General features: G+C 36.5%; 1 protein-coding gene across 1 annotated transcript; it reads right to left on the reverse strand.

Annotated features, from left to right (window-relative positions):
- Positions 1-360: 360 nt before the first annotated feature.
- On the reverse strand, positions 361-9,471 carry LOC123669662 (arrestin homolog). Its single transcript, XM_045603255.1, has 8 exons — positions 9,363-9,471; positions 7,199-7,389; positions 6,165-6,343; positions 4,573-4,708; positions 3,521-3,678; positions 2,660-2,803; positions 1,357-1,486; positions 361-802 (listed from the first exon to the last, which is right to left on the reverse strand). Exons 1-8 carry the CDS (start codon positions 9,469-9,471, stop codon positions 704-706), a joined length of 1,146 nt encoding a protein of 381 aa, XP_045459211.1. The 3' UTR covers positions 361-703.
- Positions 9,472-15,610: the final 6,139 nt, after the last annotated feature.

Consider the following 15,610-nt stretch of genomic DNA (forward strand, 5'->3'; position numbering starts at 1 on the left):
CTTCTCTGCGGTTACGCCAGTAATGAATATAGCAACCCTTCTCTTCCCGTGGGTGTCGAAAGAGGCGACTAAGGGATAACACAGTTCCACTACCACCTTGGAACTTAAAAAACCGACCGATGGCGGGATAACCATCCAACTGCTGGTTTTGAAATATGTGTAGGCCGAAGACGGGCAGCAGCATCTTCAGTGCGACAAAGCCAGCCCTGCGGTCACCAACCCGCCTGCCCAGCGTGGTGCCTATGGGCAACACACATGTGTTCACGCCATTTTTGGTGTGAATGATGATGAGTGATGATGATTTCATTAAGACCGATAATTGAAGGTAAGTTTTCGCTTAAGAAATAAAAAGCCACTATTAAATATGCGTATATAAATATTTAATAATGTTTAACACGTTCTTAAATTTATAAAATATGGATACAGAAACTATGCTAGTAATAAACTAACAAACTATGTATTTATTGTCTGAAATTCTCACTTACATAGCTTTAAACATAGTCTATGACACAATTAGCAAATTTAAATATACATATTTTTTTAAACAGTGTAATATATTCTCTACCTACAACTATCTCACTGACTTCAAGCGCTAACAATAAATACTAAACACAACGAAAAAAAAACCATTAATTTTAACAATACAAAATCGACTAGAAAAAAGTTATCGAGTCTGCATGTTTCATCTCAGATCGTTTGTGTCTCAGTAGACTTCGACGCTCTCCTGATGCAGCACCGTGTCCTGCCTGAACATCTCCACATCTGCCTCACTATCCGCCTGTATTAGCTTGTGACGGCCCTCCTAATCAAAATACAAAATAAAATAAAATCTGACAACCCTACATAGATACAGCTCCTTATACGTTATATAGAACCTCCATTCAAAATGTTGCTTACACTCGACAACAAGCTCAACTGACAGATAGCAAAAATGACAATAATCATTCCGTGCTTGGGTCTGGTTGAAGTATGCTCAACTATAAAAATACTAGCTGAGCCCGCAAACGTTGTTTTGCCATATATGTTATTAACCCCTTAATCCCCCCCCCCCCTTATAATGTCGGGGTATGAAAAATAGATGTTGTTCGATTCTCAGACCTACCCAATAAGCACAGAAAATTTCATAAGAATCGGTCAAGCCGTTTCGGAGGAGTATAACTACAAACACCGCGACACGAGAATTTTATATATTATATTTTTCCCACTATATATTTTCTTATCGATTTTAGAGTCATACGTGCTCGAAGCTGCATTGCAATAAAATAATTTTGAACAAAACTGGTCTCTTTTGAAGTTATCTATATTCATCAACAATTAAGCTCACACACAGATACAAAATAAATAAATTCAAGTAACCTTAGGATGCATCAGGATGAAGGGCAGCTCGGCGCTGAGTTCGCCTCCGAGCGCACCGAGGTAAAGCTTCACTTTCACACTGTAGCTGACGACGATCCCGAACGCGTCCCGTTGCTCCGGATCCAACAATCTTTAAAAAACAAGTGTGTGTGTCAGCTGCGACGCACGACTGGAGTTTACTCCTTCAGTTCGACTGTCTAAATAGGCACCAAAAAGGCTTACTAGTCTAAGAAAAAGATTAATACCATATCGAATGATAAATAAGCGAATCAAATAACGCCATCCATCGGAACTCTGTTGAGTTGCGATAGATGGCGTTAACAAAAACGTAACGAGGTCATTCGTTCAGTAGATTTTACTCCTCATATTTTTTTCATGCCGGGGACCTTCTATGAAAATCGATTGTTAAGAAGTTAACTCCAAAAGAGACAAATAAAGAAAAACTCGTCACACCTGAGAAATACAAGGATACAATTTCGAAACCATTGTCTTTCTATTCATACCTTTATGGCATCATAAGTTACTCAAGCTCGTGCAATTAGGCCGGTTTCTATGATTGAAACTTTTTTTTTTTTTAAAATATACATCCACGGGCTTAAAATGCCCATGCCTTTTGTTAGACATGCATTATAATTATATTAATACCACAGGCGATTTATCATAAAAACTACAGATCGACAGTCCTGTGATTGCCTTGTAAAACTAGGATGTGATCCGACGCTGACAGCTTTTATTCCCTTACAAGTACTCTTTGATCACCCATCATTCATTCATTCATTCATAATTTCTGAACATTTTGTTAACTTTCTTATCTTTTTTTTTGTTTTTTATATCACTAGGTCGGCAAACAAGCGTACGGCTCACCTGATGGTAAGCGATTACCGTAGCTTATAGACGCCTGCAACACCAGAAGCATCGCAAGCGCGTTGCCGACCCGATCCCCAATCCCCCCGGGAGCTCTGGTCACCTTACTCACCAACAGGAACACAGTACTGCTTGAAAATAGTATTATTTAGCTGTGATCTGTAAAGTCGAGGTACTACCGCAGTCGGGCTGCTCCAGATTTTGAGCACGAAATTCCTGCTGTGCTCTACCTCAGTTAAATCTATGTCTATATTTACAGTTATTTGCTAGTTATCATATATTCGAAACATAATATTAGCTGTATTTCTACAGAATCTGCGTTTTAGTGAAAGGCGAATAAAAGCAACTCAGCATTATCATTTTAATTTTACTGCATAATATTGTATATTTGGTATTTTTTCAAATCATTTAATCGTTATTAAATATTGTTAGCACTTACAGAGTAGTCGATGCGAGGGTAGTTTCCTGTCTCTTTAGTTGCGCGTCCAAGGCGAGTCCGCGCCGATCTCGCAGTGCGCCCAGAATTGGTCTCAGTTGCACCACCTTCTGCATGTTAGCGCCTGGTTGGAGCGGGCATCCATCTCTGAGTAAGGGAGTGAAGAAATTTGTTAATAATAGTAATTGTATATAAAATAGTTTATATCGGCCCGAGCTGTATCTAAAGAACTATTCGTCTGGTTCGCATGATTGGCATATAGTGCAGATGCCGTTAGAAATAATAACATTGTATAGTTTTCATGACAATAAAGATGATTATTATTATTTTTGACTAGCCCGTTGGCGCAGTTTGTAGTGACCCTGCTTTCTGCTCCGGGGGTTGTGGGTTCGATTCCCACCCCGAGTCTGGGTGTAATATAAATATTTATTTATATATTTATATATGTATTATTTATAAGTATGTTTATCTAAAAAAAAATGTAGCTATATACCAGTCGGCTGTTACCTATAACACAAGCATTAAGTTGCTTACTTTAGGAACAGATGACCGTGTGTGTATTGTGTAGATATTTATTTATTTATTAAAATAAGCATTATCAACACATAACAGTACCATGAGCATTAAAATTGGCAATTGAGTTTTTGGTTTGTCAATAAGTCAGAATCTATTTCCGACGAATATAGATCAGTGTTGCCAGTGTAGGTTTTATTCTAGAAGATATCCTAAGTACTATTGACTGCACTTTGTCGATATAATGATGGGCAACCTAGATTGCTAGCATTGGTTTTGTTTCATACTACAATCTTTGTACTCAGTCTTCGACTTGTATTGTAAAGAGATTGCAAGACTAGAGACACTCACTGCGTCTCCACTCCTGTGACTATGTTTCGATATTGTCCGTTCTGGAAGAGCACGATGTCGACGGACTGCAGGATGCTGGCCTTGATCTTCTTCACGACCTTGTTGCTGTGGTTCCGAATGCTGATATTCACCGCTACTGTCTCCCCGTGGATGTACAACTGCGGTTACAACAAGTTTATTACTTAAATAATCTTACGAAATCTACTAAATTCTTGGTTGTATAATTGATAGAACTGTTTTAGATGAAATAAGTATTCAATAACTTATTTCTTATAAATAGATAGATAGATAGATAGATAAAAACTTTATTCACAAATCCACATTCCACATACACAATTTAAAGAGTAAAAATTAAAATTAAAATATTGAAAAAAGTAACAAATGAATATCTTAACAGCATTAAGAATATCACACTGAAATACAGTGTATGTGTGCTGCAGAATCGCAAAAAGGTATGTAACTCAGTACTAAAAGATCAATCCGAAGAGAGATCAACTGATAATATTATTTAAATTGAAAGTAATGCTTTGTAAGTTAAAAATATAAAAGTTAATAAATTCCTTATGCTCGTAAATTTGATACCACAATATTATATTTAGTACAGCTCATGTTAATCTCCAACTATTAATTGGATAAAACATGGATTATGTTTCAAAACATGCCAGTGTTGGGAATTATAATCCAATAAACTGACCCGTGTTCCATAATGATGTTTAGGAATTATGTCACATGTCGATGCCATCAAATGATGACATGTGATTCAAAGTTCCATTCGTGCTATTTTGAATAACAATATGTAAAGGCAATTGTATTTTGAAATTCGAAATTCGAATGTATTTACGGAATAGCCAACAAAAAAGGAGACGGTTGGAACTCCCCGATATTCTTAAACATTTAAAGTTGCTATGACAGATGGGTTTTCGACTATAATGAGATAATATGACTAAAGAGAGTATGGATGAGTTAAAGATAAGAAAAAGAAAAAAATGAAATTGGAAACTCAAATGTTAATAGTATTACTAAATTAAGTTGTAATATAATATATTTCTTGCCTGCTTGTCAAGAGTCAGCTCCAGCTCGAGCTGTCCCGGTGACAGCACGAAGTCCTTCCGCACCAACGTGCAGGGCTGCGGACCAGGTTTCTCAGGCGCATACTGTACCTTGCGGATACCTAGCGCCACTGTACTCCTGTATAGTTAAGCAAAAAGAAAAATCGATATAAAACAATACAAATATATTAATCTACTCGTTGGTTTATTTGTAGACAAATTGCATCAGAAGACATTAAAGTTGTAATTAATTTGACTAACATTGAGTATTTAAAAATAGTGAAGAGTATTAAGTGTGAGAGAATTTCTACTTAATCTTCTAATATATAAAATTCTCGTGTCGCGGTGTTTGTAGTTAAACTCCTTCGAAACGGCTTGACCGATTCTCATGAAATTTTGTGTGCATATCGGGTAGGTCTGAGAATCGAACAACATCTATTTTTCATCCCTCTAAATGTTAAGGGTAGTCCACCCCTATTTTTTTTAATTAATTATTTATTTTTATTTTATTATGATTTGGCGTTGAAAAATACATACAACCCTAAATTTTCAACCTTCTACCACTAACCCCTATTTTTAAATAGCGTTTAGCGGCAAGACAACGTTTGCTAAGTCAGCTAGTAGATATATATATAATTCTCGTGTCACAATGTTAGTTACAATAGTCTTCCGAAACTGCTGCACCGATTTTTATGAAATTTTGTCTCAATATCGGGTAAGTCTGAGAATCAGCCAACATCTATTTTTAATACCCCTAAGTTATAAGAGAAGCGGGATTAAGGGGGGGCTAATTACATATATGGCAAAACAACGTTTACGGGATCAGCTCGTCTTACTCGTATATATAAAATTCTCGTGTCACAATGTTAGTTACAATAGTCTTCCGAAACGGCTCCACCGATTTTTATGAAATTTTGTCTGAATATCGGGTAGATCTGAGAATCGGCAAATATCTATTTTTCATACCCCTAAATGATAAGGGTGACCCCTAAATACGTTTTTTAATTTTTTGACACAAAAAATATTTTTATTTGATTATGATTTGGCATTGAAAAATACAACCCCTATTTTTTTATAGCGCTTAGCGGAAAGACAACGTTTACTGGGTCAGTTAGTAAACAATATAAATAGTCCTAGCCTAATAATAACACTCGCGTCACTGCTTCAAACAAGTTATAAATTAGTTTTGCTTTTGTTGTTCAATACCTTTCAATAGCAAAAGTAGCTTATAAGTCAGTGGAGTAATACTTGCAACGTAGAAAATTATAACAACACTACAAAACTCGCACATTTTCATCAAATCGTACAGAATACAGATAAATAATCATTTGTGTATCATATTTATTATTTATCTGTATCTGTAACAAGAGTTAGTTTATAGAGGTTAATTATCGGCCGTAAGTACCTAAATACCTACTTGCATACTTGCTGCTTTGACATACAATAGAAACGTTTAGAAAAACTTGTATATAGGGATAAATATCATTGAATTTTTTAATTACCAATAGCGTACAATCACGAAAATTTGTTAAAGAATAACCAAGCTTTTGTATTTCGAAATATAAGCCAACATTTGTACATGTAGAGCAGCTCACCTACGGTGTGATCGGTCTATTTCCGTTTCACCAACGAACAGCTTGACATAGTAGTGGACGCCGCACGGTTCCCCCTCTTCCTCCAAGCCGGGCTGCAGCGTCACAGACCCTGGCGAGCCAGCCGGCAACGTTAGGCGGAAAGGTATCGCCCAGTCGCCCAACTTCTTTACGAGGCGTTCCTATCAAATAAAATTAAATCCAATTGTACGCGCAAGACGATATATTAAAACTTTTTTATTAGGTATTGCACAAAAAAGGTGGCCGTGACTATGGTACTTGCAATATTGCGTAAATATTGGGAAATCAATGTGCACAAATTCCGTACAAATCAGTGTTACTTATTGAGACTAGAGTCTTCATTGACTTCTGGATCCAGTCGATTACATGTTTTTGGTATAATTTGCTACAAAAATAACGTTAACTTAATGAAACATTTCTTTACATTCAAATTAGTGCTCGACGATCTAATTGCTTTCGAAATGTACACTGGAGACGAGTAGCGGATTCCGAGTGTTGTTTGTCTGTTTGAAAAGTGAAGTTATAGTTAATATTTGAACAACAGCGTCCCGCCTCGCTGATTGCTCACGACGTCACGACGGAGGCGGCGCTAATCCCGATAGGATTTGATTTGCCCGCAGCGGTGCTCCCCGGCCCGATCTAATTGCTACCAGCGCTGCTTGTTAATACGAAGTGGTAATGGAGTTCATTATTTAATTTTAAAGGTGGTTTAGTTCTAACATCGCGATGCTTTATCAAACAACTTCCTGCAGTGATGTCGGTCCTATCTTTTCTAATCATATTTCTCTTATGAATAAGTATATAATACATACAAGCGATGCGGTTGCACTCGCCTTGCTAATATTTCTTTAAACTAAAAAGTGTGAAAATCTGCGCGTTTAATGGTGAAACTATTCACCTGATTTATATTTTGGAACGTAAAAATGTTTAACTTTCCTGATATTTAAAAAAGTGAGTTTAAACCAATGAATAAAATTCTTCGGTCGCACGATTATAATGATGAATGAGTCAATGACCTGCGTGCGAGTCAGTTCGTAGGGTCTCTTCTCGAGCGGCGGGTAGACCTGCTCGGAGGCCAGGTACAGCTCCTTGTAGAAGGACAAGCCCATGACCTCGTCCTCCTCGCGCCCATAGCGGAACGTGCACACCACCTGCGCGAAAACGCGCCGATCGCGTACGTAGTCCTCGTCTACGACCACTATGCCGTCTGAAACAAAACATTCAACAAATACCCAACTAGAAAAAAAGTCAGGCACAACCAGATCATGTATCTAGACCGGATCAGACTAGAATGAGGCATGCCAGATTCGCAAGCTCTATCAGGACCAGGTCTGGTCCAGACAAGGATAGCCTGATGTAAAATATAATCAAGTATGGTAAAGCATACTGGATCAAGACCCGGTGCGGTCTAGATAAGGATAGCCTTATGTTAAATATAATCAAGTATAGAAGCAAATGTATAGTATTTAGAAAACCAGAAGCCGATGAACTAGCCTCAGTTTAGGTTCAGCTCGGCTCTGTTGCAAGTGTTGACGAGTGGCAATAAGCGTCATGATCATCACATGAGGACTTTTGTGCCATTGACTTTTAGAAATTTACGATAGCAAATAAGTTTTACGTAGGTACGTTACGTTAGAAGTTGTAATAATTATTAGTGGTACCAACTGTGAATACTTTAAATAACAACACACAAATACTCATTTTTAAACAAAAATAAAAGTAATATTAAATAACTAAACTTTAGCACACCTATAAATATAAAGAAAAGATGTTTTATATTTTTGCATTTTCACTGCGTCGTAACAAAACTAAAGTAAGGAACCGCGCTGAAAAACTATTAGCAATTTCAAAAGTAGTATTCGTTCGGGACGGGAACAATAAAGCGATTTCTCAAGAAAGCACTATCCGGCGGTAATCTTTTGCCGGTTGTTGTGATAAATTCGAATCGAAATGCAGTTCAGGAGCAATTTGTAAAAAGCGCTGAGTAAGCGCTGGAGCGATGAGCAGGTACGAGTGTAAGTTGATAGTGCTATTAAAGTCCTATCTGTTAGGTGAGGGGGGGGGGGGTCACTGGTGGAGCTAGTCGCTAATGGACGCGTGCAGATGTTGCACTGCTGTTAGGCGACGGTCGGACTCCATCGGACCTGAGCCGCTGTCTACAACGAGTTCATTTCGTTTTTGGACCCGTTCCACTTATGTTATTATAGTCTGTATCTAGGAAAAAAGTAAATTCTCTTTATGAGTTCAATTTTGTTGATAAAAAAAAGCGATGTATAATATATTTTTTGTTTACTTTCAGCGATTATAATACTTTGAGAATACACTTTTAAATTTCGTTTTTTCACCCTCGTATCAATTATTAGTCGTCATAAAATAAGAGGTCCCTTTTGACATTTGACAAATACCCTAGAACGTAACTTGGTACGAAAGTGTAAGAAACAATAAAATAATTGTTAATAACAAAGTGTTTTTGAAACATACGAACATTTTTGGCGCGTTAAATAATGTGATAGAATATATTGGGAGTATTCTTTTCGCGCTAGCTTTATAGTAGCATGCAATTTCTAATTATTACGAAACGTCTCAAAAACAGTTACGTTCTAAGTCTTTTTTAACACTAGTGCTGTAACTAATTAATTACTGATTTTCACCAGCTTCATTCGATTTTAATCGTAATTGGATATTATGTAGTGATCTTTACTAAAAAAAAGGCGGGTGCTCTAAGCCGTAAATAAAATTTTGATTTGGCTAATAAACCGCGATAAAATTCGAAGAAATATGTTTCATTATAATAATTAAAATTCGTGTAAACATAAGAAGATAATATAAAAATATAAAATAAAGACATTATAAGTAAAATAGTATTATTTCAAATTACCTCCTATATTCAAGTTTAAATTAAATTTCTGATCAAAATTTTAATCAAATCCACTTAACGTTACATAATCAAATCGATTAAATACTCGAACAAACTTGAATCGATTTATCGTGAGTATCGAGTACCGAGTCGTATGGTTACGTCGCTATTTACGTCCCGATGACAAATGTCCAAGCGGGCCTATTATTTGTGGCGACTAACACTCGACCAATCGTTGTCATTAATTTTAAACCACAATGAAATCGGCAAAATTTTAACAACACACGATATCCTTATCGATCCCGTAGTTCTTAGAAGCTGACCTATAGGCTCCACGTAGGAGATGTGGTCGACGAAGTCCCGCTTGCCCATGTACAGCGTCAACTTGCCGTTGGGCGAACATTTCTTAAACACTTTGAAATTAAACACCATCTTTGAAATTAGAAAGACACTTGGAAACTGTAGAGTCGGTTCCACTCGAGTGCGGCGAATGTGGCGCGGTCGCGGTTCCGGCGCGATTTATAGAGGATTATTTGTATGCGAGGCTTCTAAATCGCGGTAATCTCGTTTGTCTCATTAGCGACACGTGAGTGCGACGCGTGTCGCCGCCCACGGGAAACAGCCCACCGCTTCACGCACCGCACATTACCTGATCTCTTTAAGAATCAATCACTAAAGAATGTTTATGTTTCTACTAACGTGACTTTATACTACAGGGATACTACAGAATACGCCTGAGTAGTTCTGCTTTTAATAAGAAGTTAGTAAATGAATAGAACTGTTTAAATGATTGCAAACTCGAGACAATCCAAATGCTAAATTTGTCTCAAATATAATGATAAAACCTGCAAAGAAAGATACATGAGATATTAGTCGACCAATAATACTACAGCATACTTTAAGCTCCAATACCTTTATTTTATTTTTTATTTTTATTTTATTTTGGTAACAAACGGTATAACATCAATATACAGACATACAAAACACAATAGTATCGCTTAACCGAACATATAACAAAGTTCAGAAGAGATGCTTCACATTAATAGTTCCATATCAAAAACTTAATAATAATACTAAAAACATTACTATAAATTGATTAACAGCCATTCAGAGAAAATAAAAGTAATCGATAAAGAAATTCAAAAAATCAATGACGGAATTATGGAACAAATAAATTTAAAAAAAAAAGTAAGATTAAAAAAATCACATATAAAAAAATTAAGGATCAAAATTACAATTAAAATCAAAATTAAATTAAGAAGAGCATCACGAATATCATAAAATCCATCAAGGATATATTAAATCAACGCATTCATCACATGCAATTTAAATTTATTGAACAAATGATTGTACTGGGTACAACTTCTGTTAACAAACGTGTTTTTAACTTTTTATAAAATTTTGTTCTTGTAGCTGGGATGTCAAATGTGATTTTATGTCTAGAGTACAAGTCGCTCATCTTTCCATACAAACGTATAACAGTACCTACTACAATGTTTGACGTTGACCATTCAAAATTAAGGATAATATCAATTGATCTCGTCATTATCTATGTATGTATGTACCCAAAACCGTAAAAAAATGTACATTTAAAAAAAAAAGCTTCTAAACCTTCGTATTCCATTTTGAAAACAATAGAACTTGATCTCTCTGAACACGGTCAACGGCCGACATAGGTTTTATCAAAACATTCAAATTTTCCGAAGAAATTGCTGATTGATTTCTTCTAAGGAAAACGCCCGTTGTCTAATAGACAGTTGCAAGGTTAACTTTGGCATTTCCTAAAGTCAATCTTGTTATCGTTGATTAAATTGAAACGACTATCGATACCAATCAATGGAATGGCACAAACGTCGGTCATTAAGAGGTTCAGGCAAGCGAGGGCGCGGGTGATAAACGCAGCCGAGCGCATACGTAAACACGTCGAAGCTTTACTGTAAATTGAAAAAGCCGTCTCAATCGGACGGACGGCTCGTAAAGCCGCGTACTCAATAAGCGATGGATAGGAAATAAATAAAGTCATCTCCTTATCGTAAACCCTCGCAAGTCGGTCAAGGGCCCGCATCCACTCGGTAATGCTATCGGCGCTCCGGACCCCGGCGCTAGACCCGCCATGATTGACAATCAAAATTGCGACGAATCTATAATAATATTTACGAGTCCATGAATAATAAGGTTCAGAATCGGTAAACGGATTCTATTACTATAAGTATTTCTGGAGCACCTCTTAAATTTACCAACGACAATACTCAATGTAGAGCGACGGCGAACGTGGACTGTTACGTCGAGACATTTATTTAATTCGCGAATTCGTATATTTGTACAACTATGATTTTTTTCGTACTTTAACAAATATTAGCTACATTCAACAGTCAAGATAAAAATATAAAAAATATCTTAGAAAATATTAAAAATTTCACTCGAGTTGTATTCTTAAAAATTACTTTCAAAATCATTGCGTTCTCTTACGAGATCTCATATAAACTAAACTAATCACTAGCGAAATAAAAAGAGATTTAAGTACCTACATATTTGTTTTATTAAAATTAAATACATTGAGTAAGAGTTCAAAACTGAGTTTTTAATTGTGTTGCATAATTTAATTTTCTAATTAATTTGTTAATAATACCATTAAGGTGTAACAATAACTACACTTGACAAACATTTGTATTGGCCATACAGATGTTTGCCGTGGTCTGGGTGTTTGTGCCATCCTTGTGGGTCTCGTCACCGTACCTCAGAGAGCACGTTAAGCCGCTGGTCCCGGTTGTCATCATATACACCTAATAGCGATCGTTACTCATAGCAGAGTGGTGGATTAAGCTCTGATCCTTCTCCTACATGGGGAAAGAGGCCTATGCCTATATATTACAGGCTGAAGCGTAAGCGTCATAACCACGTCTTAAATACAATGTCTGAGTAACAAAAATCTTAACGCAAGGAAATTTCGACATTGACCTTGCACACCGAGCATCGCAGTGACTCACTCAAGAAGCGCACGCGCATACTGCGGTCGTTGACCACTGATCGCATGTCTCTTTCACTCGCCCTTTCTTCGAACGAGACAGATTGATGTGAGGGATTCCTAGCTTGGTATCTAAACTTTCTAACAGAAGCAACTGCTCCACTTAATTTGCATTGTATTGCGAACGCGTGTCAAATATCGTTTTCATATTTTGCTACTTATTTGTATTTCAGTGTCTGTGGATGAGGTGTGTCATTAAAAAACTAATGTCACTGTATTAATTACACTAATTGTAGGTAATAATATTTGTTGATGCTGTGGGTGTATTGTAACGATAAGCTAGCAAACAAGTTCGTCTAAGCTCGTAAAGGAATGCGCGAGTAAAGCAAGGCAGTGACGTCATCGACTCCCGCGCACCGCCGCACCTCTGCCGCCAGCAATACAGTTAGAGAAACATGGACGCCTCGAGACGGACACGCCGTCTCTAAGAACGCAGTGATTTTGTTTATATTTTGTTATTATTAGTGTGGAGAGTGATGTGAACTGTGTGCGCATATGTACGCTGTGTAGGAAATACGCTACACGCTTTCTAATTACAAGGTTTGTTATACTTAATAATCTATTTTTAAAATGTATTGTTTTTTTCTATTGTAAACCTTTTTTGGGTCTAGTCTGTGAATGTCAGTGATCCACTACATACTTCTATGAATAAAAATATTGAGTATTAATTTGATTGGTACACAATCGGTTACATAAATACGATTAATTTTTTAAATTATTATTTTAATATTTTCCAGGGACTCATGTCCACACACCGGCGGTCGAAATGTCATCCAGTCCAGATTTACAGACACCGCCAGGTGAGTTGATTATATTTCGTAACCGACCTCCAGATAATTGTGTTTGTTCGCAAACGAAACAAAACCGACTGCAATCACATAGACAAGTAATACCTACAACGTAATTCGCCGAAAAAATTGTCAAGTAAATGCGCGTTATCAAAGATTACTCAAAAGTAGTCATTATGTCTCGTTCAAATTTAAATGCGACGACGGACAAGCGTCAGCTTTCGATTCAAACAAGAATCATCAAAATCGGTTTACCCAGTGAAAAGTTAATCGGTATAATACAACGTAGGTCGACGAAAAAATAAGTAAATAGGTACGCATTATTAGATATAAACTCAAAACGTACTTGTTAGATCGCAACGTACTTGTTAAATGAGAGCAAATGACACGCATTACCGTTTAATTAAAAAATAATCATCAAAATCGGTCCACCCAGTCAAAAGTTCTGAGGTAACATACATAAAAAAATGCTATCTAATTGAGAATTTCCTCCTTTTTAACCGACTTCCAAAAAAGGAGGAGGTTCTCAATTCGACTGTATTTTTTTTTTTTTTTTTTTTTTTTTTTTTTATGTATGTTACATCAGAACTTTTGCCCGTGTGGACCGATTTCGACAAATTTTGTTTTAATCGAAAGGTGGTGTGTGCCAATTGGTCCCATTTAAATTTATTTGAGATCTAACAACTACTTTTCGAGTTATATCTAATAATGTGTTTTTACTTGACGCTTTTTTCGTCGACCTACGTTGTATTATACCGCATAACTTTCTACTGGATATACCGATTTTGATAATTCTTTTTTTGTTGGAAAGGGGATATCCCTAGTTTAGTACCGTGATAAGGAAACTAGGATCTGATGATGGGATCCCAGAGGAATCGAGGGAAACTCTCGAAAATCCGTAATAACTTTTTACTGGGTGTACCGATTATGATAATTTTTAATTTAATCGAAAGCTGATGTTTATCATGTGGTCACATATAAATTTTATCGAGATCTGATAACTACTTTTTGAGTAATCTTTAATAACGCGTAGTTGCTTGACTATTATTTCGTCGATCTACGTTGTATTACTTGTCGATGTAATTGAAGTCGGTTTTTTTTTCGTTTGCGAGCAAACACAATTATTTGGAAGTTGATTAAAAACTATCTACGTTATAGATACTACTCGTCAGGGTAATTGAAGTCGTCTTTTTTTTTCGGTTTTTTTTTTTTTTTTTTTAAAATATACGAACAAACGCCACATTTTGTTCACACTTACTGTTGTGGCTGTTCGCATTATTAAATTAAAAATATATAATATAATCATAATTTATATCATTGTCTAACAAGAAACCATTTAACATTTAAATGTAATGTGTGTGTGTGTGTGTGTTTGAATTTATCATGTATTTACATCCCACATTAATGGTATTAAAGAATATTTTAATTCAACATTAAAATACAAATGAATAATAAAATAAAATGTGCTTGCAATGAGATGCTTTTTTTTATTAGTACACAACGTAATCAAGTATTTTGTATAATGATACTCGTAGTTTCTGTTAGCGGCTGTGTACCAGGCCGATGTGATGGTGATGTCAATTTGTTTACAGATTCCTCTTGAGAAACATAAAACTATTATTAGTTCAGACATTTTTATTTAACCATTGCCTTTATAAACATCGACTTTGCATGCATTTTGTCAAACGGTAAGTAAACATCTACTTTACTATTTTTTATCCGAAGTACACCATGTTTGTTACGCTTAGGACCTGTATTGTCAGTTGTGGTTGAGTTTATCCTGTACATAAGTTACGATTAGGCTTTAACAACAGGAATAGGCTTAGATACGTTTTTGCCAATAGAAATATCTCTTAATTGCAGTGGATTTCGATGGCGAAAAAGATTGATAGGTCAAAAACTTTTATCTGTCGGATATATCATGCGTCAAATAGCGTTATCTGCAACTGGCCAAAGAAACATTTACACGCAAACACTACTAAACCGTTTGTAATGAAACTTGGTATGCAGATTACGCTTCAGCCTGTAATATCCCACTACTGGGCATAGTGCTCTTTCCCCATATAGGAGAAGGATCAGAGCTTAATCCACCACGCTGCTCCAATCCGGGTTGGCGGATATATTCCCTACTATGAGCAAGGATCGCTATCAGGTGTACATGATAACAACCGGGACCGACGTCTTAATGCACCGCGTTGGCGCAATGGTTACAGCCATGGATTGTACATGTTGCGTTGGCGGTTGCGGGTTCGATCCTCGTACATGACAAACATCTGTATTGGCCATACAGGTGTTTGCCGTGGTCTGGGTGTTTGTGCAGTTCTTGTGGGTCTCCCCATCTCGGTATGCAGATTGCTGGAGATCAATAACAAGAGACAGGTTATTTTGACACAGATATTACCACGGAATCAAAAGTAATACGGGTAAAATCGCAAAGTGTAGATAGTCTTACATAAAATTGTTTCATGAAGCGTAGGGCTGCAATATGTGCCCGTGATGAGTTTTTATTTCAAGCAGCGTCTTTCCGACAGTATCAATAACGTATTTCCAATCTCGTCCACACGTCGCCTCATCTCCACTATTTGTCCGTCTGTATCTCCCGGAGATCTTTCATTTCCGCGCGACGCGCACGTGCTCCGCTAACATATAAATAAATATATAGCGCGTCCCATTTCACATAATTTCTTCTACAACCGATACTGAACTGATGTTATTTTTTATTTATTTATTCTTAATGTACATCGAAATACAGACACAT

The sequence above is a fragment of the Melitaea cinxia genome, chromosome 3 (genome assembly GCF_905220565.1).
Source record: "Melitaea cinxia chromosome 3, ilMelCinx1.1, whole genome shotgun sequence".
Lineage (NCBI taxonomy): Eukaryota > Metazoa > Arthropoda > Insecta > Lepidoptera > Nymphalidae > Melitaea > Melitaea cinxia.

Bases quoted from the DNA above. Each gene is read 5' to 3' on its own strand.
- LOC123669662 (XM_045603255.1), bottom strand. From the start codon at position 9,471: ATGGTGTTTAATTTCAAAGTGTTTAAGAAATGTTCGCCCAACGGCAAG. The intron at 7,390-9,362 runs GTCAGCTTCTAA...GTTTTGTTTCAG, and splicing joins CTCCTACGTGGAGCCTATAG to ACGGCATAGTGGTCGTAGAC. The intron at 2,804-3,520 runs GTGAGTGTCTCT...TCCCTTACTCAG, and splicing joins GTCACAGGAGTGGAGACGCA to AGATGGATGCCCGCTCCAAC.